General features: G+C 53.6%; 1 protein-coding gene and 1 long non-coding RNA gene across 4 annotated transcripts in view; one reads left to right on the forward strand and one right to left on the reverse strand.

The window, feature by feature from the left end:
• Nucleotides 1-26,006, reverse strand: part of Svp (COUP transcription factor 2) — a 68,191-nt gene extending 42,185 nt beyond the window's left edge. For 2 of the 3 annotated variants that reach the window (XM_076808887.1, XM_076808886.1), the window contains exons 1-2: nt 25,256-26,006; nt 15,636-15,785 (exon numbers count right to left, since the gene is read on the reverse strand). In XM_076808887.1, the coding sequence (XP_076665002.1) occupies nt 15,636-15,785; nt 25,256-25,643 (538 nt within the window). In that variant the 5' untranslated portion in view covers nt 25,644-26,006. The remainder of the gene's footprint in view (nt 1-15,635; nt 15,786-25,255) is intronic. The other variant, XM_076808888.1, reaches the window with a different exon arrangement.
• On the forward strand, nt 17,497-20,310 carry LOC143367258 (uncharacterized). Its single transcript, XR_013085011.1, has 3 exons — nt 17,497-18,352; nt 18,445-18,682; nt 18,737-20,310. It is a non-coding gene; the product is annotated as an uncharacterized LOC143367258 (long non-coding RNA).
• Nucleotides 26,007-26,209: the final 203 nt, after the last annotated feature.

Consider the following 26,209-nt stretch of genomic DNA (forward strand, 5'->3'; position numbering starts at 1 on the left):
CCAATGAACCTGCTTCGCGACCAGCCATCGCATGCTTATCGGCACGGTCATGCATCGCCGCGCCGCGCGTCGACGTCTCCTTCCCTCGATCGAGATGACACTGCTGGATACTGGATACCAACGCGCCCTACCCGAAACGAAGATAAATGCCTGCGCGCAACATCTAAGTAGGCGAGATGCTGACCTTCCTCACCGAGTCAATCACTGCTTCGAGCCGTGACGATGTTCGCCAACGTTTTCGGTCGACGAGCTCCGACGAGAATGACCTCTCGTTGCTCTCGCGAAACATCGCGGGCAGTAGTAGGTACGATTCGTTTCTCCCGGTTTGCCGAAGGCAGAGTCAGTCGCGCGGTCAAAGAATTTGTACGAATTCATGCCGAATGAACAGTATACGAAGAGTACACATACATGTATAGATATACCGAGTCGAGAGCGCCGCGCTGCGAAGCGGCAAATATTGTGCAAAGGCAAACTCTAGAGACGAGACGTTCCTCTCTGAAAGAGCATCGGTAAACGCGAGAAGAAACGACCGAGTTGGACGTTTGGAAAAGGAGCGAAAGGAAGATAGTTTGGCCTACGTTAGTAACGAGCGGAGATGGCCAACTGGATGAACGCGGTCGAGACAGTGACCTCAGACCTCAGGCCTAGCCCCGACCAGTAGTGCACCGGGTTGCGCGAAATCTCGCGGCACCGGTTACCCGCTCGAAACCTCTGCCGCATTCCCTGTCCACTCGACTGCCACCCGCGCGACGTCGACTAAGTAGTCGCCGAGCCTCGTCCAGATTGCATCGCGCTCGTCGAGTTTACTGTTAATCTCCGGTAATAACCATACCCTGGGCCCAAGCCTGGTACCGCGTTAACTGTATCTCGAGTTAGAGCTGCGTAGTTCTCCGATAATCGTTTATACCGCGCGTCGACAGAAAGGCGATCGCCGTGGAAGGGTTAAACGAAAGGCAAAGAGATAAAGAAAGCCAGCGACAGGAAGAGAATCTACCACGTAGGAGACTATCTCTCGACCGTTCTCTCTTCCTCTGTTCCTCTCTACGCTGCCCGGTGTTTCTTTTTCTGCCGAGTCTCGACGAGAAACGGCACCCTGCTGCGCACCGCCTGAATTCCAACCTCCGCCCCGCGGCTAACGAACACCGTCCCTTCTATCTTCCCACACCCCACACCCTCAACCCCTCGTCACGCTCTTCAGTTCTGTTAAAAAACCGAAAAATCCCAACCGCTGCACCGATTTCTTACGGAGCTCGTGTGCGAAGAAAGCAACACGTGACCGAAGCAGCCTTCTCTTCTCCAGCAGAAATGATAAAGCCTCGCGGTAGCCAAGGAAATACCGCAGAGTCTGGTAGATACCATTTCGAGTAAGTAATACAAAGTTTTAAGTAAATTGCACAGCCAATGAACTTTGAAGAGAACGATGTTTCACGTGCGGCAATCTGCTATAAGTGCGGTGTTATGCAGATTCGGTACCGTTATCGGTCGGCCCGAACACGGATACTCGTTCGCGCGGATCGCTCGAGCGTAAAAGAATCTGCGGGGAATCCGAACGCGGCATCGCGTCCATAAGGTCGCTTTGAACGTTTAACGCTTTCCGTCGGTTGTATCGCAGCGTCGTTGCATCAACGGTCGCTCGTTTCATCGAGTTTCTCCTCGTTAGAAGACGCGAAGGAGCGCCAATTGCAACGGATGCCCGCCGTGACAGATGCGCGATACCTTCTGTATAACTGTTTCGTCCTCGCTCGCTGCGCGTTTCGCTCATTACTTATTCGCTCTGCCAATTCTTCTCGTTCCGAAGGACATTTCCTTCGGCATCCGTGGTTGAAATAGACTTCAGCATGTAGCGGGTACGTACTATGCATTTAGTTCAACGATCGCTCGGGCTGCGAGCAACGCGGAAAGCGTTCAATTACGCCTGAGAGAAGATACGCAGAGACGGTCGCAGAACAGAGAGGTCGGAGGAGAATTCTGCCGACGAGGATGGTCAACGATAGATTACGAATTATCACCGACGCCCGATTCGCGCGCGCGCGCGCGTGTGTGTGTGTGTGTGTTTCTTTTTTCGGCGCGACGATCAGCTCGACTCTACGCGCCTAAATTCCTCGATTACGCGACAGCAGCGAATAACTTCTCGGCGCGGGTCAGGGGTCACTCGATTGCCGCAAACAGCCGCGATTGCACGGTGGCATTATCAGACGCGCGCGCGCATTTTTTATTCGAACACCGAAGAAAACGGCAATCACTCGATTCGTCGCGCGCCGGGGACAGATTGGGTCGCCCTCTGAATCCCTCTTTAAGCGCCCAGGACATATTTCGAGTTCTCGAGTAGGTAATGTGGCTTGCATGCGCAGGGACGCGCCGGAAATTGCTCGCTCCAATGGTCGAACGGAAGAATGGAACGCGCTCTCGGAAAAAAAACGCGTCGTCAATATCCCGATAAAGTTATCGGAGCGGCAATAACACACGTTCCGTTCCAAAGTCCGCGTCGGCCAGGCAGCAGCGGAGCAACATTTTCGCGTTGTTTCTCTGCCGCTTGGAGAAAAGTGGTCGTGTGACGTGGTTCGATGCTGTCCCAAGTTCCAAGTGACTTTCTCACGCGGGTTGTCAATTCCAGTGCCAGCCGTTCCCCCTGTGGCGCATGGAGTGCGATTCGCGTGCGAGTAGATCGCCCCCTCCGTAGTCACCGTGGTGTGGGTACGAGAAATCGTAGAAAGGCCGGATCGAGACTAAATTCAAGGCGTTCGGTTCAGGCGAGCCGTCTCGAAACGGCGCGTACATACTACTTAAGAACGTAAGAACCCGTGCACGGCTCGGATCGGTTCGGATCGACTCGGCCCGGCCGTAGAGAAATTCTCGGACGTGGATTAATGATACTGACGCCCGCTTTGAGAGTTTGAGAGACGAGAGAGAGGTAGGCAGCGGGGTGGTGCGGAGCGGTAAGGGGATGATGGTGGCCAAGTGAGCAGAATAGACGGAGATAGAGCAAAGGAGAAGAGAATCTATGGCCTTCCTCGTTCCACGCGCGTACGCGTCCGTATTCCAGAAGAATATCCGTCTCCGCGCGATGTACAATGAGCGCCTGGCGTCGTTCAAAATAATTATAAACATCGAGAAACGACGATCAATCTTCCGTTCCTCTTTGATAGTAAACGAATTACAGAGAAGACGTGGACTCGACTCGACTCGGAAATGAAGAAGCGGGCAGGAGGAGGATAACGCGAGAGGAGACGGTCGAGAGTTGGAGGGGGATGTGGAGGAGTGGAGCGGGAATGTAGAGGCAGGCAGGAGCACCCGCGGAGCGCGTGATTTAAAATGCTAATTTTTTTCCTCTGCAGCGACAGCGCGCTGATTAAGACGATCGCGCGGGACGCCCGCGCCGCGCCGGCCCGTGCCGGGCCGCGCGGAAAGGAATTTCATTAGCTGCAATGACGTACGGCTTAGAAACAGGGAGTAGAGACCGATAGAATTTCGGTTACGGTCGCGGTCGCTGAGACGGCCGATATGGCATTTACGGTGCGGTCGACCGAACCGGAGAGCAACGAACGGTCCGGAGTTTTCTCTCAACCGATAACCGAGAGAGAAGTTTTCTCGGACTTACGGTCGACCGAAAGTCTAGACCGGTCAGGAATACGGTCGCGTTAATTTATGGAGAGGTTCGAGTTAATGTGTGGAGAGGTTCGCGAAACGGTCAGCCGAGAGTCTCGACCGATTGCAATACGGTTGACGCAAAGTCGGGAGTGATTGAAATGCGGGCAACTAGAATTCATCACCTCATGAGAAATAGGAAGAAACTAGAAGGACGCTCGATTTAAATTTGTGAAACAAATTGTTATTATCCCTGTTGCGAATCGCAAATTCTGACTAAAATTATTTAGTTCCATATAATATTATGGTTCAACGCAAATACAGGGTGTTTTGCAGTGTTTCAAATACAACAATGCCTCGGTACATCGGCGCAGTTTGGGACCGACAGTGTCAGAGTAACAAATAACTGCAACAGGCTGCTTTCACAAATCCCGTCATGACAGCGACAGGAACAGCATAGGGTAAATCCGGGAGACGCGGTCGTGCTGGAGAGTTGGTCGAGTGGCTATATTCAGCCTCTACATCTGTGTATATGCAAAAGTGTGTTAAGGTTCAGAACAATTAATTCTCTAGGAATCAACTGTTTCGACCAACTCTCCGGCCCAACCGCGTCTCCCGGATTTACCCTACACACCTTCCTGGCCTATTCAGCTAGGTCGAACTGACCCGAACCCACCCGAACCAAAGCAACCAGGAGCCTTAACCAGTCGACGGACCGTTCCAAACATTAAGTGGCGAGCGGTCCCCGTTCGTCTCAGAATTACGGTCCCTGATTCCCGACCGAAGTGCAATTGGTCAGGAGCTTCGTTTCCCTTTTGCATCCTCTCGCTAATACGGTCAGAATTTCTCTCCACTTTCGTTACGGTTACTGGTTACTTGACCGACACGCGACCGGTCTGAATTTCGGTTTCTGCTTCGGTCTCGACTCCCTGAACTTAGAAATTTCACGCGGTCGCCCGATAGGTACGCGCGGGTGCCCTTACCTCCAGCTGCAACTGTGCTCGCTGTGAATCCGCGCCAAGTGCGACGCGCACCCCTTCACCCTTATCCGTTTAACTCCGTGTTTTGGCTTCGCGATAAAAGCTTTCACTTGCTGCTCTACGAAAGATGCGAGGAATGCGAGGGGTTCGAAGGTTGTGGCACGAAAACACCGGTGAAAGATACCGCGAAATATTCCACCGTGAAAATTCCAACTAGTGAGAATTTCTCCGCTGACAGTAACGGCCTACATGGGCACCGGTACCAGGTGATTGGGTTGTCGGTCAGGCATTCCGCGACGCGGTACGAGCCTCACTTGGTATTCTCCAAAGAAAACACAGAATATGTAGGACCTATTCGCCCGCGCGGCGAGTGGAACATTTCCAAAACCAAGTTGTCCTGCCGCCGGCACCGCTGTGTCCTCTCGCTTAGACACTCTCGAGGGCGTCACCTCCTCTGGACCAGCAGAGTAGGTATACGTATACCGATGAGGGTAACGGTACAGACGCGTTATCCGGACGAGAGTCCATCCACGCTTTGGAAACTTTGAATTCTCTTGCGGAGTTGCTTTCGTGAGAAGACGCGGGACTCTGGGACCCGCGAGGTAGGGAGTTACACCCAACCGAACATTACATATCCTCATCTCGCGACGCCTATCTCGCGTGTCCTTTCTCCAGCAGTAAGTTAACACTCAACCTACTTAATTATCCTCCTGCTTCGCCCCTTGCAACATTCTATAGGAAATATTTTGCAGCAATCGAAGGATCAGTCGTTGGCTACGGACGGGGAGTCGCGTGTCTTTGCAATGCGGAACTCGTACGTATTAACGAGAGAAAAGACGAGCGCTCGAGGAAAAGAGGGAATAGAGGAGAAGAGAAAGAGGCGCGTATCGCGTGGAGATGCAGCACGAAATCATTTTTACTTGGCTAATAAGCGGGTGTTCGTCCCCTGGAGCAAGAGTTCCGGCTCGAAGGTGGCGAGGCAAAGAGTTAGGCAGTTAGGTGGCCGCGCGGCGCGGCTCGAGTCGATGCTATTAAGATTTCCGTATCGTCGTCCCGTTACCGCGACGCCGACGAGCCAACGCGCCGCGGCGTGAGGTTACGCTCCATGCTCGCGCGTGCTCCTCCGCCTCTTCTAATTTCGATCTCTCGCTCTGCTTGCCAGCATCGCGCGGTTCACACTCCACCGTTCATTCTTCTCGTTCGCAGTTCGTTAGTAAATCGTGTATAATCGCTTCGAAACGCGTTCTCAACTTGCGCATTCGCGAGCATCGAGGAGTCATAATCTACCGAGGTCGTCGAATCTATCGTCAACTACGAGCTGCTCACGAAACACGTGGGCACGAGGAAACGGAGGACTTGAAACGTGTCACGTGGAGCTGCTTTCTATTCAGCTTGTAAACGCGTCCTATTAAAGGACGAATGTGTAGTTTTGTGGGAGTATGCGAAAGCTTTGCAAAAGAAGGAGAACGGGAGAGAATGGGACACAGCTGAACGCGTGGAATGAACGATACGGAGAGGGAGAGAGAGAGAAAGAGACAGAGGAAATGAAGGAATGAAGGAATGAAGGAATGAAGGAATGAAGGAATGAAGGAATGAAGAAAGGAAGAAAGGAAGGAAGGAAGGAAGGAAGGAAGGAAGGAAGGAAGGAAGGAAGGAAGGAAGGAAGGAAGGAAGGAAGGAAGAAAGGAAGAAAGAAATGAAGGAAGGAAGGAAGGAAGGAAGGAAGGAAGAAAGGAAGAAAGAAATGAAGGAATGAATGAATGAAGGAAGGAAGGAAGGAAGGAATGAAGGAATGAAGGAAGGAAGGAAGGAAGGAAGGAAGGAAGGAAGGAAGGAAGGAAGGAAGGAAGGAAGGAAGGAAGGAAGGAAGTAATGAAGGATGGAAGGAAGGAAGGGAGGTAGGATGGGAGAACGCGAGCCGTAGAAAAGCGTGAGCGAGGCATATGAAGAAGGAGAAGGAGATTCAAAATACACCTGCGGATCGAGACGGGTAGAGAACCAGTCGACGCGGAATAACTGGTATTAATACGTCACGTAATTACCGTGCGCGGGGTATACATGTACCTATATACGTAGGTGTGTGCATATGACTGGCATTGCCGTGGCAGAACAACCGAGGCGGGTTCGCGCGAGCACACGTACCTACATACATACATATACATACATATACCCAGTGGTCGAGTTGGGTTGAATCGAGCGGACTGGAGTGGACTCTCTTAGACTCGCGAAAGATGGTGAGAGAATTGTATACATCGTGGCAGGCAGTTTCCAAGCGAGTGGAGGTCGCTTCGGGCCATGCTTCTGTTCCGAGCCATTATGATAATTTCGCCGGAAAGAAGGTTACCGACTTGGGCCGTCGGCGAGTACCCTCGATGCGCTGGCCTTCCAGCGAGGATCTCACCCGGCCACGGACGAGAATGGACGCGGCAGCTCGCCATTATCCTGCCGTCGCTGATTCCACGCTATCGGCCATACCGCGCGAACAAACCTACCTGCTTGCCGTTCCACTAAACTCCACGCTTCGTCCCCCTTGTTCGTCCTTAATTCCATTCGACGAACCCACTCGAAATCTCCGGGATGCTCGCGATTTAGTTCTGTATCGCGATCCCGCCCGCGCAACTCAACTGTTGCTCCATTATCGCCTTTAAGCTAATCGCGTCGAGTACTCTACGAGTTTGCCGTTCAACTCGTTAAGAACGTAGGTATGCGCGAGAACGAGAACGACGGAGTTCGTGGTTGATAGAAGCGCCTACGACAAAAGTCGCAGCATCTCCAGGCATACGGTGGGTTATCAACAGAATTGACAGGAAAATTTACTAAGTAACTATGCTCTGGATTCCGTTACAGTGCGCGCAGCTGTACGACGATACGTCGATACGACGACGCACGAAACTCTGTAGAAATTGAGCGAGTCTTGTCACGATCGTCTTTAGGTACTTGCATGCGAAATAAGCAATCTGTCGCGGGGAGGGCGCCGGGCGGGATTCGACGACTGCTGCTCAGTTAGCCGTAGGCGTTAAACGTAAAAGTACAAATTAGAAGATACAGAGTCGTTGAAGGTGTGAAATGGCAACAAGAGCACGAAGGCTCCGAGGGCGATGTCGAAGATAAAGGGGAGAACGAGAGAGCCGGGCGCAAAGTATCGAAAGAGAAAGGATCGGATGGGGTTACGCGAAGTGACGCGCTCAACGGAGAAGAGGAGAGAAGAGAAGAGAAGAGTGTATGGTAGAAATGTGAAGAGAGAAGAGAGAAGGGAAGAGATGCGAATAAGAGAAGAGAGGAAAGGGCAGCGTGCGCGCGGCCAGTGGGCCCGCCTAACATTCCCACGGTGTCTGCTCGCGGCGAGGCCTCTGCTCGCATGCTATTCGACGTTACGGTCTTACGTTATGCGAGCAACATTAAGATCGAGGAAGGCGCATCGAACGAACCGAGAAGATGAAACGGAATGGAACGGACCGAGAACGAGACCGAGATCGAAAGGGGAACCGGGTGGACGAGTCGGGCGTGTCTCGCGAAAGAGAACATACCTCTACCAAGGGGGTAGGGGGAGTGGAGGACGATAGGATAAAGGGTGGTACTCTGGTACCGCGAAACAGTCGCGTACACGCCGCGTTATTAATATCTCTTTTCCTCCCTTCATCCGCGCTCTCGTTAGGCCGATTCGTAAATGCACGCAGGCTCTACGTCCGAGCTGGTAGTCCAATTGCTTTATGCTAGTAACGCGTACAAACGCGACACAGGTAAGTATGTAGGTACGCGTGAAGCGTGGCAGTTTGTCCAGCGCCTTTCAACTTTCAAGGAACACCGGTACAGATCGGATCCCGGCTTCCTTCTTCTGTTCGTTTCTTCTTCCAAGCCGGTCTGTCAGTGGCTAGACTCCAAAGACACCGGTGCGCTTCGTTCCCGTTTGTAGCACGTGATGCTACGTAGCCGCGCGGCCATGGGGGCCAGTCTCTTTCTCGAAATCGTTACCGTGGTTTCGACGAAAAGGTCTGGTCGTCTTCCGACGAATCTAATTGCTCGGAACGTTCGGTGTCCTGTGGGTTGCGACTGTTGCGAGATTCCCGTCCGAACCCCCGATTACCGCGTGAAAACAGTGCGCGTAATCGCGTGAATCGTCCACCACGCGTGGGAGCCTCCCGGCTAAGGAATTTCTCCCAGCAATGTCCTTCCTCCGTTCCGGTTCGCGGCCGAGGGAACGCTCTTTTGACCTACTGTCTTTCAACCGGACCCCCTCCTTTCCTCGGCGTCCTACGCTCGCCTCGCCGCTACTTTCGGAGCGTGATTCACTCGGACTCGGGCGCGGACATCCAATTCTCCTTGCTCTGCTCCCTTCGCGACCCTCGAAAATCCTTGGTGCCTTCCAGTTTCGATCCGAACGAAACAACTCTGACCGGTGCCACCTCGTGTTTCACCGCTCCTGTCATCTGTCACGATACGAGCCGAGCCGAGCGACGAGTTGTACGTGCGAGATTTCGATCAGACACGAAGCAGTATTCCCCTTTCAAGGCTGGATCTATCGTAAAATCGAAACGCTTCGGACGTTCTCGATGCTGGCCGTTGGATCGCGCCCGAGGCCCAGGACGAGTCCGCCGCGTATCTGCCCACGTCTATCGGGGACTGGTTCGAGAGACGCAAGACAGGTGATTCTGCGAGTCGTATAGATCCAACCGCTCTTCATATTCCTTTCTCATAGGTTTTCCCGATAGCACCCAATAGTCTCAACCATTCGTCATTCATTTCTTCTCCGGATGCATGGTTCTTATTTCTGTCTTGTAGCTTGCAACTTAAGCAGAACTTGTACCCTCGCCAACCTCTTTCGCGGCATTTATACTACTTAATTCTAAGCAGGCTAGAATGGAAGCCCCCCATTTCACTAAATTCAGAGAAAAGGGTGATGGTCTGCGTCGCGTCGGTAGGTGCGCGCAAAGCCAACTAACGTAGTGCTGACCGCCTTTTCCGAGTGAACTTTCACATTCTGATCGCGCGAGAGCTCGAACAGCCTCGAAGGTCGCCTTTGGTCGTTCCAAGTCGAATGCAAGCACATAAGCCACTGCCGAAACAATCCCAACAATCTTTTCGGCAGACATTTATTCGTGAACTCTGGCGTCCATATTCTTCGTTCACCGGTACCCGCTCCTGAACAATGTCACCCACTTGCGTAGCATTTGGAGAAACTTCGTGAAAGCTCGCGCTTTAAGTTGGCCGGCTCGAAAGGAGCATTAGCTCTACTAGAACTCGTGGTTTCGCGGGATGGCAAAGGTAGGGGACGAGAGTATGAGACGTGAGCCGAAAGGAAAGTTTACATAGATGTCGGGCAGGGGGAACGAACAAAGGGTAATACGCGCAACGGTGAACCTTGCACCGTTCTGAATATGCATAACCAGCCCGAGTTCCGATCGCAATCCCCCACGAATGGTGTCAGGTACTCTTGACCCGACGACAGTTTTGTCATGGTAATGCGCCTACTTTGTATTTTAATGTTCGGAAAGAGATTATGCGAGTAAACACGGCCGCGTGTTAACGATTTCATTTCCATTGGTAGCCTTGCGAACCAGATTTTTTCCCCACGCTTCTAGAGTTATAATGGTAGGTAGGCGACAGACGGAACCATAGAAAACGAGTGGCGGACAGATTTTTCTGAAACCAATTGTAGGATCGGTAGAAAGAGAAGGGCGATTCCCGCGAATCGAGCGAGAACGCGGTAGTTGGAACGACGCCGACGCCTGGCTGCTATTAATTCGTAATCAGCGCTGTCTTGGAATCCCGTCGACGTCGTCCACCTTTCTACAGAGCCGTCATACTCGAACCCGTTGCCTCTGGGGATCACGCGAATCGATTCGATGGTAATCGCGCGTAACGGACCGACAGCTTCCTTGGAAATCACGAGGTCACGCCTGTTTTCTTCTGCTTCCCTTCTCGCGTGTCGCATTGCATTTCATCAGCGCGAGGAAACAATAATTGAGATACCTACGGCCAAAATGGGTCAACCGAACTTGTTTCCTTCCAAGAGCGACGTTAGATTGCTCGCGAAACATCGCCTGGATGCTCGAGTTCGCATTGCTAAAACTTGGATCACTAGCTCGGGTTCTATCTGTTCCCTCTGTTCGCGCTGTTCTCAGTTCTCTGCTCGAATCCCCCGGAGACGGAGCTTTATCCGCTGTTATCGGTTCTCCTCCCTTCGGAACACAGGCGAGGCCGAGCACTGGGAGTTTGCAGGGCGGAGAGGAGCCAGAGAAGCTTTCCCCGTGCGCGGAGAATCAAGAAACGACCGCCAGCCGGATTACTAATCATTTCCCGGGTCCGAGAAACCTCGCTAATTGATTAAAGTCACGATCCTGACCCTGCTGTAATATCGGCAATCTCTTCTTGGCGTACGTTGGGGAAAAAGGTAGACATTGGGGGACAGAGAAAAACGTACTGGGGAGAAGGAAACGGGTAGAAGGGGAGAGAGAGAGAGAGTGGTGTAGAGCAGCGGTGTAGTGTGGAGCACGAGATGAAAAAGAAAAGGTAAGAGGTAAAGGAGTAGACGTTGCTCTCTCCTCGTATGTTGGCCTCGCGTAATTTTTACCATCTCGCTCCCGTCGCGGTCTCTCTCGTCTCCTTTTCTCCCTTTCGTCGTTTTAGTCTGGCCCGAACGTTCTGTCCGAACAGGCCAACTATCCGCCTTCGTCGTCCTCCCATTGTTGCATCGTACCAGCCCGGCAAGGGAAACAATGTCTAATTTCAGTTAATGCGGCCATAATGGCCATCGTCGTTGCATCGCCGCCGAGAGATAAGTGAAATTCACCTTGGCACACCGGCGCGGCGTGGTGTCTACCCTATAGCTGCGCCGATACCTCTTCCTATACCTACCGGGTCGTTCACGAGATTTAACTCCGCGGCCTCCATCGAGAATTTCCTGATAGCTGCGCTGCTTGCTCTACGTTCGACGTGCTCAGGATTACCGATTAAAGTATCGTCTCGACGGTTGATCAACTAGTCGTACACCTTTGCATCGACTTGCTTCGGTGAAATCCGATTAAAAGCTAACAACGAGAAGAGAATGGACCCACTCCGAGACTACTTAGATAAGACCTGTTTCGTTCACCCAGATACGCGAGCAGCAGTTTCTATCGCGGGATACGTACCAAAGCAGGAACGTAATCGAAGAAAAGTGTACGAGCGCCGAGCCGCGCAGCGCCGGCAGCTTCTCGGTTCGGTACGCGTAGGTACCGAGCAACCAAGTCACGGTCGTTTTCGAACCTACCGAGACGAGGAAGAAGGAACGGCAGAGCTCCAGAAAACGTAACGTGGTCATCGGCCAGTCGCAATTAAGGGTTAATTAAATTGAGCGGCTTCCTAGATTTCTGTAATCATCGCGGACAGTATCTGCAGGGTAATCTTGAGCGCATCCTGTCTGCCTCGGGCCTCGGGGGCTTCGAGGGCCTAGGGGGCCTCGGGGGCCCCACGGAAGGAAGGGGCCCCCGAGGTAAGGTCATGCACCCCGCTGACCTCGGACCACCGAGTCGCCTCCTCTCTTCCCCTCTACCCTCCAGCACTCTTCTAGCCCCTACCAGCTCGATCCTCACACCCTACCCCACCGTGCTGCGCTGGTCGACCCACCACCAACCGGCCCTCTTGCCTTTAACCTTCCTATTCCTTCTTCCTTTCCCTCGACTCCATCCTTCTGATCTCCGTCTCCGTCTCCGTCTCCGTCTCCGTCTCCGTCTCCGTCTCCGTCTCCGTCTCCGTCTCCGTCTCCGTCTCCGTCTCCGTCTCCGTCTCCGTCTCCGTCTCCGTCTCCGTCTCCGTCTCCGTCTCCGTCTCCGTCTCCGTCTCCGTCTCCGTCTCCGTCTCCGTCTCCGTCTCCGTCTCCGTCTCCGTCTCCGTCTCCGTCTCCGTCTCCGTCTCCGTCTCCGTCTCCGTCTCCGTCTCCGTCTCCGTCTCCGTCTCCGTCTCCGTCTCCGTCTCCGTCTCCGTCTCCGTCTCCGTCTCCGTCTCCGTCTCCGTCTCCGTCTCCGTCTCCGTCTCCGTCTCCGTCTCCGTCTCCGTCTCCGTCTCCGTCTCCGTCTCCGTCTCCGTCTCCGTCTCCGTCTCCGTCTCCGTCTCCGTCTCCGTCTCCGTCTCCGTCTCCGTCTCCGTCTCCGTCTCCGTCTCCGTCTCCGTCTCCGTCTCCGTCTCCGTCTCCGTCTCCGTCTCCGTCTCCGTCTCCGTCTCCGTCTCCGTCTCCGTCTCCGTCTCCGTCTCCGTCTCCGTCTCCGTCTCCGTCTCCGTCTCCGTCTCCGTCTCCGTCTCCGTCTCCGTCTCCGTCTCCGTCTCCGTCTCCGTCTCCGTCTCCGTCTCCGTCTCCGTCTCCGTCTCCGTCTCCGTCTCCGTCTCCGTCTCCGTCTCCGTCTCCGTCTCCGTCTCCGTCTCCGTCTCCGTCTCCGTCTCCGTCTCCGTCTCCGTCTCCGTCTCCGTCTCCGTCTCCGTCTCCGTCTCCGTCTCCGTCTCCGTCTCCGTCTCCGTCTCCGTCTCCGTCTCCGTCTCCGTCTCCGTCTCCGTCTCCGTCTCCGTCTCCGTCTCCGTCTCCGTCTCCGTCTCCGTCTCCGTCTCCGTCTCCGTCTCCGTCTCCGTCTCCGTCTCCGTCTCCGTCTCCGTCTCCGTCTCCGTCTCCGTCTCCGTCTCCGTCTCCGTCTCCGTCTCCGTCTCCGTCTCCGTCTCCGTCTCCGTCTCCGTCTCCGTCTCCGTCTCCGTCTCCGTCTCCGTCTCCGTCTCCGTCTCCGTCTCCGTCTCCGTCTCCGTCTCCGTCTCCGTCTCCGTCTCCGTCTCCGTCTCCGTCTCCGTCTCCGTCTCCGTCTCCGTCTCCGTCTCCGTCTCCGTCTCCGTCTCCGTCTCCGTCTCCGTCTCCGTCTCCGTCTCCGTCTCCGTCTCCGTCTCCGTCTCCGTCTCCGTCTCCGTCTCCGTCTCCGTCTCCGTCTCCGTCTCCGTCTCCGTCTCCGTCTCCGTCTCCGTCTCCGTCTCCGTCTCCGTCTCCGTCTCCGTCTCCGTCTCCGTCTCCGTCTCCGTCTTCGTCTTCGTCTTCGTCTTCGTCTTCGTCTTCGTCTTCGTCTTCGTCTTCGTCTTCGTCTTCGTCTTCGTCTTCGTCTCCGTCTCCGTCTCCGTCTTCGTCTCCGTCTTCGTCTCCGTCTTCGTCTTCGTCTTCGTCTTCGTCTTCGTCTTCGTCTTCGTCTTCGTCTTCGTCTTCGTCTTCGTCTTCGTCTTCGTCTTCGTCTTCGTCTTCGTCTTCGTCTTCGTCTTCGTCTTCGTCTTCGTCTTCGTCTTCGTCTTCGTCTTCGTCTTCGTCTTCGTCTTCGTCTTCGTCTTCGTCTTCGTCTTCGTCTTCGTCTTCGTCTTCGTCTTCGTCTTCGTCTTCGTCTTCGTCTTCGTCTTCGTCTTCGTCTTCGTCTTCGTCTTCGTCTTCGTCTTCGTCTTCGTCTTCGTCTTCGTCTTCGTCTTCGTCTTCGTCTTCGTCTTCGTCTTCGTCTTCGTCTTCGTCTTCGTCTTCGTCTTCGTCTTCGTCTTCGTCTTCGTCTTCGTCTTCGTCTTCGTCTTCGTCTTCGTCTCTATTCGCTCCACCATTGTCACCATCGTCTCTCGCGGGTGCGTTTTCTTCGCGGAAGTCATCCTCCCCCTCTTCCTGCTCTCCTTATGCTTCTTTCTAATTTTCTCCCACCCGTGACCCTGTCTACTCAGCCGTTCCCAACCCTGTGCACCTTACCTCAGCCTCTGCTTTAACCTCTTCGTATCCGGACCTCGGGATCGAGCAAGTGGCTACGAGGTCGTTGCGTGCTCTGCGCGAGCCAACGTTTCGAATCATTATCAAAAGTCGAGGCATCATCTGGGATAATGAGCGGACGTTGCCGCGACAGGGCAGAAAACTTGAGGCGTCTTTTCGTGGGAAAAACGCAACGATGCCGACTACATACCGAGGTATAGTAGGTACGTGTATAATACGGTCGCGAACAAACAATCTTTTCGTAGCAACTTCGTACGCCCGCCGTGCCGCGGAAAAGGCTCGAGCTCGTAGGTACCTTACCCCGTGATATCCTGCGAGAAACCGCGAGATTTCTTAACTCTCTTTCTCTTTCTCTCTCTCTCTCTCTCTCTCTCTCTCGCTCTCTCTCCCTCCCTCTCTCCCTCCCTCCCTCCAAGTCTGCTTCCCTCCTTCTTCTTCTTGCTCTCTGACCGTTCGTGCCGATGACCGTTTCGCTTACGTACGCCTCAAACAAGGTCAGATGGTATCTAGCGACGGGAGGACTCGGAATCGCGGTAACGCTCGGGAACAGAGTGGTCAAGAGCAAAACAAGACGTGGGAAAATTGGCCAACTTTCGCCAGTCGGAAGCAAACGATTGACGGAAAGTCCGATGAGCGACGGGACGCGAGAAGAGGCCCATGAAAGAGGAGGCAATAGATGGAAGAGCGCGGCGCGAAACCTCGGACGGAAATAAGTACATACATAGGTACATGCATACGTTGTACGTACCACACCTGGGCTATCCGCGAAGGTGACCAGTTCGTGCGTGCTCCAACAAGGTCAGATGATATCGCGCCTCGAGCGGTCAAGTTCAAGAGCAGGAAAACCAAGAATCATGGATGGGGAGAAGCGTGGGAACCTTTTCGAGTTTTCGAAGGCAAGTCGATCGCGACATTGACGAAGCTGGTGGGCCCAACGAGTGAACGAGTGAACGAGTGAAGGAATGAACGACCGTCGAAAGCCGAGAGTATCGGTATCGGTATCGGTATCGGCCAGCTAGCAGCAAACAGACGTCGAGGAACTCGAGCGCGACCGAAACGAGAACGCGTACAGATATAAATACGCGCACTTGTCCCGCGTTCACGCGACGAGTTCCAAGGATGCTCGAGCATTCGCGCGTGACGCGTTGCAAATCCGTTGCAAATAAATAGAAGCGTTTCCGCCTCGGTGAACTTTGCTCTTACGAAGCGCGGCGCGCGATTCGCGCTCGTTTAGAGCTCTATTTTAATAGCCGCGACGCAACGCGACCGAGCAGCGGAAACAAGCTGGATCGATTCCCGAATCGATGCGAGCGAAATTATTCGTTACGTACCTTCCCGTCGCATGCCCATCTTCAGGCACTTTTTCAATCGACAAAACTGGCACTGATTCCTATGGTGTTGATCGATGGGACAGTTCCTATTCCCTCGACACGAGTACGTTAGGTTTCTCCTCACGCTTCTCTTGAAGAAGCTTTTGCATCCTAAAAAGAGGCAAAGTAACAAATTAAATTCCTTCTCTTTGCTTATTCGTTACGTTCGTGGCGTTTACGACAAACTAGCTCTCTACCCAGTCGATCCTTTCGTCTCTACTATCAGCAAGCAAACTACTTTCAGTAGGTACTACAGTAGCTATGTAATTCAATTCCTAGGAATCGTGCGTTCTGTGCGTTTCCTCTCTTTGCCGTACCTACATACCTACATATCTACATACGATGGCCCACCCTGTCTATCTATCTGTCTATCTGTGACGCGTGCGTTGCATGCGACCATTGCTTGCGTTTCCCGCTCATTAAATCGAATCGGCCGGGCCGCGTTAAACCGTGTCATCGATCTCTGTCACCGCTCGCTCGTTCGCTCGTTCGCTCGTCTGCTCGTTTGCTCGTTCGCTCGTTCGCTCCTCTTTTCAGTGAACGATCGCGTCATAATTCTCATTGCAGCTGCCACACTCTGCCAATGAGCCTCGTCGCCTGGAAATTTAGCCCGCGCTTCTTCCGCTTCGCGGGCAAAAGGTTACGCGCGAGATTGCGACTACCTACCGCGGAAAAATAACACGCGCCGCGCCGCCTTTACGAGCATCGATATCATTCGAGCCAGTCTGACATTACCCTTCCTAGACGACCTTCTCTCTGCTCAACGTTGATCGGGTTATCGCGGATACGCGTACCCTTGAGAGATAGCTTGTTCGAAGAAAGTATTCCTATTCGGATTCCGAGGGGCCCCGGTCGGCTACGATCCAGCAGGATCTGTCCCGAGGATTCGATTGCTGCCGCGATCGGGATCCAGCGATCTCGGTGGACGGGTCGCCGCGGCAGCACCGTACTCGGACTACTTGGAAGCAATTAAGGGGCAGAGCGTATCATCGGCAACAAAGCGTCCTCTGTATCGAAACGTTCGGATTCAGATAAAGAGAACATCCTCGATGGTCTCGATGATTCTGGTATTCTCATCGACCACGCAACTCACCGTTTCAACCGCGCGGCCCATTTCCCTCCGTAGCGTTGTTTCTCTCGGCGGAGAGCGAGCGTATCAGTGGTGGGTATAAGTGCGGGAGAAAGAAAATAAAAAGAATTTCAATTCGTCCAGTTTTCGAAGCGGCACGGATTTACTAGCGCGTATTAAAGAGGAATTTAATTAGAGAGGCGTTCGCGTCGACTCGAACAACCGGTTTCGTAATTTCGCGTAGTACCTACCTACTGAAAAAGCTCGCGGGTAGCAACGACAGGCCTCGTACCCCGACACTCTGGCGCTTTACGACAAAACAAGACCAGACCACCGGGCGATTACCGTTCGCGTCTCTGGGTCAACGCATTTCAACCCCGTTTGGAAAGCCAACGGCGCTGGCTGCTAGGTAGATAGCGCAGCATCGACTCTGTGAAACTCTATCAAGTAGGTAGGACTTCGATTTGTTAGTTGGGGTTGCTGCGCGAGAGACGCAAATCTGCGGGATCCGGGCGCAAAGGTTAAAGCACTGCGACGAATGCACCGCGGCAGTGAGAGACAAGTTGGCTCGAAAAATCCGCTCCGTCCAGTTCGAGTTCGAGCGAATCACGCCAGACACGCGCGAGCAGCGAGCTCGCGCGGCCATCGCACTGTGCAGTTTTCAACTTGGTCGTCGTCATCTTCTTCGTCTCTATCGTTTTCGTCGATGCTGTCGTCCTCTTCATCGCCGTCGTCTTGGTGCGTCGACGCTCGCTCGCTCGCATCTCTGTCGTACTCGTAATCGTTGTCGCCGCCGATGTTACGAAAGAGATTGTGGGGTCGGTATAACTACAAATTGCATCGTTACACGCAAATTACGCGATTATAGTGCGCGAGTCAACCACCAAGAGACACTGCATGCGTGCACTGTGGCAGCGCGAGAGAAAACAGAGAAATGGTCTCGGGGAAAGGGCGAAACGGGCAATAGCTAGAGAGGGAGGGAGCGAGAGCGAGAGCGAGCTCAAACAACTACTGTTTATACTTTCAGATTGCAGCTTGTGCGGCCCTAGAGAGCTCAAATTGCTCGCGTCATTGAATTTTCATTGCCCTGTCTGGTTCTCAACCATTCCATTCCGTGCAGTAGGCAACTCGAAACAGCATCCCTTCGTAAGCTTCGAAAGTATCCCTCCAACGAACTTATCGTTCGCCCATCCACCGGCACCTCTGTCGATTCTAATTTCACGTCAACACTTTGATCGAATACAGTGGCAAGGCATCGTTACGGATCGTTCGATCTGGCGCAACTCAATCGGCTCGACGATTTTTCGCAACACTTTCGTTGAAGAAAGCTTCCTGTTGGGTAGTCGCGAGACGATCGCAGGAGCACGCACGCGATACCTCTATCCAGGAAATGGAAGGGAAATCAAGTGCCGGGTTCGGTGGAGGGCCGATCGGCCACGAGCGGCTCCTCATTTGCATCCCGGAGCGGCAACGCTCAAGGTTGTTGTTCGATAGAATCAAGGGCGAGAGGAAGAGGAAGATGGTGATGGCGATGGTGAATGAGGGAGGGCGGAAGGAAGAGGGAAGCAGGATAAGCAGCGGAGAGGAAGCGGATAGGCACAGGCGGTAGGTAGGTAGCTAGAAAAAGAGCAGCACGACGATTCGGTCAGTAACGTTTCGAGTCGGCCGCGTAAAATTAACGACATTGTTATAATTAATTAGCCATCCGGCGGCGTGTTGTTCGGGCAGAGCGGTGAGTAGTAGATAGCGCGGTTTCGCTGGCGCGAGCTTCGTTAGCGAGATAATTGGTCACAGAGGATGCGTTCGGGATGCGTCGCGGTTCGTAATTCTATGATCGATGCATGTGCCGGCGATGTACCTACGCCCGTCCAAGATGCACACCATCACCGTCGTCTCCGCCGTAGCCGCGCCGCGCTGCGACGCGTACCTAAACGCATAGGTAGGTAACAGCTGCGTGCAGCCTAAGCGCAGGTAACACGCTTCTCTTTTCCAGATCCTGTTGCCGTTAGCCGACGGCTCGGCCCTCGAAGGAAGCGACGCGACGCGCGCCACAATCCTCTTTCACCTCCGGGCTCCATACTTCTAATCGCACGCGAACGCAAGCGCTTCCCATCATCGCGCTAATTGTCATACCATAACTTCCAGCTGACAATTAGATGCTTTGCTTCAAGCACTCCCCAACAAATTGACTACGCGGAGGGTAATGCTCAGTTTCTCCGACTTGACAGAGACCCCGGAGATCTCTACCTCCCCGAGCGAGAGCGTTCTCGCCTTGTTTTGGGAAAAGGAGTTGCCGCGGAGGAGAATCGCGACGCACGCGGCTCCAAGAGAAATGAGATTAATAAAGATTAGCAAAGTCGGAATAATATAATATGATCTCATTAGACCGATTAGCCCGGAGCGGGCTGCAGAATGTCTGGCTTCTTGCTGCACGCGGTGGAGTATGCCAGGCATAAGTCGGTAAGTCTGTAAGTAACCGTAAGACTCGGAGGGAGAACCAGAGACCCCGAACAGGAAGCCCCTTGCTTGCTTACTTGCTCGCGACTGTAGGTAGGACCTACCTCAGACCGCGAGACCAGAATTAAATTTCCCTTCCTTCTTTCATCCAACAAATGCGAAGGGCTCTCGCTCGCAAAACTTCCTTCCTTTCTGCGCCGCGCTACTTACAATTAATTAGACTCGTCCACCTTCCCTTAGCGCGCGGTTTCGTTCGATCACGAGGATTACGAACCTCCCGGAGACACCCGGTCGCAACCCTGTGAAGCTAATCCTTCAAAGGGTTGCCAACTGTCAATGACAGCGCATCGAATCGTGGCTGCCGTGACAGTCTGGAAAGATTCTGACGTGCAAACCTCGCGCGACAAAAGTGAACCGAATAGCAAACGCGAATAGTTTCTTCACCTATTATCCATCTTCCACGTCGCGCCACGCCGATTCAATCTTCCGACGAATGCTAGTTAACTGAGTAAGTTTCCCTAATTCACAGAGTGAACGTGAAAAAGAAGCAAATCGTTTCGCGTTTCTCGCGATCGCTATTCCTCCGAGGACGTAAGTGACTTTTCGACGTCCCGTGTAATTCGCGACAAATACCAGCCGTGTTTTAAACGTTGGTTTACTCGCATACCACGAGCAATTACTATAATCGACACAGCAGGCCTCTTTAAGTGACGTTCGTGCCGAGGCAGCGAACACGAACCTACCCTCCTTCCTTCCTTCCTTCCTTCCTTCCTTCATCTATCGAATCTCGATCCAGGACGAAGAGATTTAGCACAGGATGTTGAACAGAGGGTGGAGTAACGAATAGTTGTTATACATTATCGCGTAGCAACGGAAAGAGGAGTAAGAAATTAAAGAAACACATCTATGCGAAGAACCGAGATTAGATACTAAAGAGAAGAATGATCGCGTTCCCTTGTAGGATGTAGGTATCTTTCCCCTTGGAACGTGTCGAAAGATTCGGAGAGTTGTTGGTTCGTTAAAATCACTTGGTTGCGTAAAGGAAGTGACTCGATCGAAACAAGCTCGAAGTCTAACCAAGGAATTAACGTTATCATCGTGACGCGTGGAAAACATACATATGTATGTAGATACGTAAGTAGGTACTGGGGAGTACGCGGAGCGCGTGCTCGTGTCGCGGAGGAATCAATTTACTCCTCCTCATTGAAATTCTTCCCTTCGAGTTCTAACGATACCCTGCTAATCCATTCCGTCGCGCTGAAAACAGTAAAAACGCTGACGATTAGCGAGAAAGCGGCACGCCACGCCTGTCCTAGGCGAAACAGGTACCTGCGTCTTATGCACTTTGATACGCAACTCCATTTCGCCGCTGGAATGGTTGCGATAGGACGCGAGCAAGTTGCAACTGAAACTGAAGTTCGGAAATGCTGGAGAAAACACGAGGACACCGCTCGATGATCCGGGTAGATGAACAGATGCGCAGATGCGTCAAGATGCGACACCCCCAGAAGCAAGGGGGCTTACTACAGTCGGAGATGTAATAATATGTAGTAGGTTGTCGAGGGCGCAGCGTGCGAAACAATACCATAATTATTGGGGGAGGTTGCTGGAGGGACATGTTCCTGGGAAGTATAAGCACCCACCTACCTACTGTCGTTCCTTCGAGGAAATAAGAATACCTAGCGAGGATTTTGAAGATAAGTTCGCCGACTGGACGACGAGATTCGGCCAAGTGGTCGCGGAAGAAAGAGCGGACTAGGGTGCGGTGAACGTTCAGATAGCGGAGGTCGAATCGCGAACGACTATTGCGCAATAATCAAAGACGAAGAAGCTTGTTCCAGACGCGGTACCGCGAATGGGAGGTCCCGGAGCCGCTGTAATCGGCAGATTAATGTTCGTTTCTCGAACCTAATCTCGGGTAAGTCCGCTAGACACACGCTAGTCCGGGGCCGGGGACACTGGCTCGGTGTGCGCTCGGAATCACCAGCCAACCAATTCTTCGCTCCTTGGTCGTGGAAGAATCGATTTCCATCGACGACACAAGCTTCCCCGCCATCCCGCCGTCCCTTCTTCACCCCCTGCCTCGATTCGTTGAAATTCAAACGCAATAACAGCAATGTAAACGCTGCCAATGTCGGGTATCGGTGAATTAAAGGAGATGCGATTTTCCGCCCCTTTTCTCTCTACAGCCACCTATGCGAGCCAATCGTCGGCGCCGGTCGCGCAATTCCTCCGGCAACGTATTGCCGATAGTAAACTCGCCGATTTATCCGCCACGTCGTCGCGATTGCGTCGATCGGGCGCATCGAAAGACAGTCCTGGCAAATTGGCGATAATTCGCGACCGCTTGACATCGCTTGACATCAAAATCAATTCGTCGTAATAAAGCGATCGCCGACAATCACCGCGATTACGCCAATGAACGTCCAATGTGGAAGGCGTATGTGCTGCGGCGTATGGGCGCATCCATGTTTCTATGATTCTCAATAAAGCGTGTCGTCGATCGTGCCGACCGTGCGTTCACGCGGTGGCGCTTGTCGTCGTCGTCGTTTCATCGCCACGATTCGTCGTCGACGATCAAAATCCAGGCTCGAAACTAACTGCATACCTAACAGTACAGGTGCACGTGGAGTAGACGCTGCAGAAAAGTTGAGCGACCGAACGATGAGGACAGAAAACGCCCGGTGGTGCGTGTAACGAAGCTTGTGATTGCCAGACGTCGCGTCGGCGTCGGCGTCGCGGCAACTCCATTGGATGCGACGCGATCGCGAGAATCAAACACGCGACCATCCCCTCCGACAGGTTCTGCCGGTGTTGGTCTCTGTTGAGGACGACGGGAAGGGACTGCAATTAAATCGGTAGTTGGATTATTACCGCGAATCGGGTAATGATTTCACGACGCCCGCGGCAAGGCCACTGGCTCTGCTCGTCGACGAAACCGTTGCGTTGGCTCGCGCGTTCTTGACGCGCGCCACGAGCCGCGGGTCGAGCATCACGCGGAACTCGATTCGAAGCGTGGTCGGCAACGAGCCCGACGACAACGCGGTCCCAGTCTCGTCTCCTTGACAGGATAACTAAGGCGGATGGCAATTCAATCAGCCGAGTCGATGAAACGTTGACGAGCAACGCTCAGATCGAATCGTAGCTTGAAATCTCACAGCATGTACGTATCCTACTGGAAACTGGGGAACAGAGATTATTACGTGGCCAGGGAATTGCGGAGGACCCAGCAGAGAGAAAGAATGGAAAACGTAGAATGCAGACGGTGCGAAGGGTGCAGCGCGCTGGTGCGGTTGACTGTCGACGCTTCCCAAAATCGCCGCCATGGGAAAATCAGGGAACGAGGAGTAATTAAGATTACCGCGAATAGAAATTATCAGCATCGCCGGGTAAAGGGCGTTATCGCGGCACCGCTAACGGCGCCAAAGCGACAGAGTAGCACGACTTAACAATGGTAAATATCGTTAGCGCGGCTGTAATTGGAACACCAGGGAGAGAACTCGCCGCTGTAACTCGAGCGTTCAATTAAGAGACGGACTCTTAACCCGCTGGAATCGCACGTTTCCACGCGTCGAATCTTCGTGCAGCCTGAACCGGCACAAATTGTTGGAAATTAACGAGCGCCGAGGGTGACGGAGAGGGAGGAGGGACCAGATGCCCACTGGCTTGTCCGCCGCGTATTATTTTTAGCGGCGATTTAAACGCTAACGTCATCGCTCCTTCTTCGCTAACTATAAGAGCGAACTCTTCCCTAGCCTCGTGAGTCGTGGTCGCGCAATATGCACCACCATGACAAATGATGGCGAAACTCCCGATAGCCGGGCCGCTATGCGAATCAAACTCGAATTCGCGATCGACGAAAGCGTCGGAGCTACGATTCCGAGAACTCGATCGCGCGTAACCAATGAAACGGTGGCAGCTCCATTAAATCCCATCGCCTCCTACCCCCAACCCAGCCAACGATTCCACTCGTTTCCATTCTGCTGCAAGCAATACTGTCGTTCTTCGCGCATCCGTTTTACGTTCGTGCGGTGCCTACAACCCCTGCCACTTTCTAGCCAAGTAGCTGCATAAATAGTAAATTCAGCTACGTAGGTTTAACTGTCTAAGTACCCAGATATGCGTAGAGTTCGATTACCATCGGTCAAACAGTATTTTCCGCTTGGCAACCGTCATTGGAAAAGTGTCTCGCAAATATTTCACGCAACTACTTAGGTACTACTTAAGTAGTCTTGCGACTACCCTTGACGCGTGTACCAACGCGTTGCACGCACCGATCTTATACCTGCGGTATAGGTACGCTATGCTGACTATGCGGTGCCCAGAAGTCGACGCGACCGTTTCTACTCGTACCTATGTACGTTCCTATACATATACCTAAAGCATTAGGTACAGCTTTCGAGGAGGAGGCAGCAACGTGGCGAAAGGGAGGAGGAGGAGACTGGTATTCATGAATTTTAATGAGAGTTCGGTAGTCGGACGACGAAGGCGACCCATCCGGGGTTGTTACATGCGCCAGAAGAGATCGCAATGGTCACCCTCCGATACTTGTCAGCGGAACCGAAACAAAACGAAAGAAATGTACGTGAAACCTAGGCTCAATAATCGGACGGATTGAACCGCATTCGTTAGAAATTCCGTGTCCATTGTTCGCACTAACGCTGACGTTTTTTTTTAGGATTGTCACTCCTCCGAACGCCGCGGATAATCACGCGCTTACGGCAGAGTAAACGGCTAAACGATTTTACGATTCTTACGGATGTCGAGAGATAGGGGAGAAAGTGAGCGCGAGAGAGGGAGGGAAGGAGGAAGTACCTGTCATCTAAAAAGTCAACGAGGCGTCAAGGTTTCGTCGCTCGCAAAGGGGTGCGCGCTCGCACCTTGATGTCACGTGTAGCTGCTTATTTCAGCGGGACCAGGTGTCGAGCACTTGTTCCGCCGCTAACGTAATAATATTGTCTGCCTGCAGCTACACATCGGATCCTCGGACTACCTGCGTCAGATTTTGCCCGCGTCTATTTCGGAGGAGAAGTAAATCACGCGAGCACACCCTTAATCAAGGCGTTCAAACGCGATATAAATTACCGCCGGCGATCCGGTATCAATAAGGAGTAATTCGGGAGAATAGGGGGCGAGTGAGGAGCCTATCGAAGCCCGTGGGAGGATATATAACTCGTGATTTCCGAGAGGGGTCTATAGATTTCGATTAACCCCTGTCTATCCGCTGGCAGACAGAGCGCGGGTCCGGCCACGACATTTTTCTTCGTTACGACGCGACGTTCCGATGCGTTGCTACTTGTCTCTGATGAGAAAGGAGAAACGAGAGCAACGGCGACGTCTTAGCGATAAAGCAACGTCCAAAGGGACAGCCGTGTTTTCCCGATCGACTCTCCGTTGGACTTTGCCACGCAACCGCCTTGTAAACGAGAACGCGCAAACATGTTAGGTAGCATTACCTATTGGCACGACGAAACCACCAAAGCACCCAAAAGAAAGAAAGGAAACCGTTCAAGTTGGAAACCGATTTCTTTACTTACCTCGTGTTTGAACAAAGTTGCAATAAATAGCGACAAGGAACGAAATAAACTGCTCCGTTCGCCGACGTTCTACTCTCTCTCTCTCTCTCGACGATAGCTCACCCCTTTAGATTCCGTTCTGGTTTCACCCGACTCATTTCCTCGGCCTCATTACATTGTTATTAGGCACGTAACCGACCCGTAATCGTCCCGAGGAACACCCCACCGTGTTATTAATGGCGAACCTTTGTTTTTTTTTTGTTCGCAGCGTCCGCGGGACCCTGGCCGCTCCTCTCCTCATCGTTCTCCCGCATTGTTTCACGCGGTCGTCCCCCCAGCTCGGCTTGGCCGCACGCTCCGTCCGCGACGCAAACAAATTAACCTAGCCGCGAACCGGTAATATGGAGCTCGAGAGGTCTCCCGACCCGTTCTCCGCGGAACTGCTTAGATCGCGGCAAAGTCGCGCATCCAGAAAGTTTAGGAAAGCTTTAGGAGAGTCTAGGAGAAAGTAGGTAGGTAGGATAGGGGACGAAACTTACCCTCGCAGGTAAACTGTCCGTAGTGCTTGCCGCTGCTCTTATCACCGCAGACGACGCACTCGATGTTCGGAGATTTGTCGGTCTGCGAGCTACCGGATTGAGAGCTGTTGGCCTGACTTCCGGGTGTAGTGCTGGGCGGCAAAGGGTCTCTAGGCGTGAGAACTGCTCCGGCGGGCACCAGACAGGTGATGTCCTCCGGCGTGGCCGAGGGTGTCAGGTGCGTCGGAGGCATCGGTGGCGGTGGAGCGATCTGTATGGGGCCCGGACCAGCAGCGGACGCGGCTGCGGCTGCGGCTCCCGCTGCGGCCGCTGCTGCGGCTCCGGTGGCGGCTAAGCTGGCCCCAGGGTCCCGCGAGGGCCACGAGGGCGGCGCGGCTACCAACGCCATGGAGGCGGTGGTGCCGCGCGCCGGGAACCCCACCTCCAACGTGGTGGTGAACTCGGGGTGGTGGTGTCCAGTCGACACCCGGCCAGGGAACAACGTCGCTGTCGCGGCCGGGTAAACCACCCCGGCAGTCGCCAGGGCGTCAGCGCCTCCTGTCCCGCCTCGAACCACCCTGCCGGCTTCCTCTTCTCTACCGGGACCACCGGCACCGCCAACCACCCCGAAATACAACAGCTGCCGTCCCGTCCTTGCTTCCGCTCTTCCGCGATGATCTCTTCTTTCTCTTTCTCCTTCAGCCTCGTCACCGTCCCACCCGCCGGTAAAACCTCTCACCACCGCGACTTCCTCCCACACTTTCTTCCTCTTTCGTTCGCTCGGCCGTTCTCGATACGGTCATACACAGCGATCGTTTCTTTCCGTTTTGCTCACTGGTCCGCGGGCCGCACCAACTCGGTCACCGTCCGAGCAAACTCTCGCGGCACTTTTCCTCACTCACTCGCGCACTGGATAGAGTTGGCGCAACCTCGAGATCCGCGTCCCGAGCAGCATCGTCGTTCACCGGCCGCGAC

This window comes from Andrena cerasifolii, chromosome 3 (assembly GCF_050908995.1).
Source record: "Andrena cerasifolii isolate SP2316 chromosome 3, iyAndCera1_principal, whole genome shotgun sequence".
In the NCBI taxonomy this organism is placed as follows: Eukaryota; Metazoa; Arthropoda; class Insecta; order Hymenoptera; family Andrenidae; genus Andrena; species Andrena cerasifolii.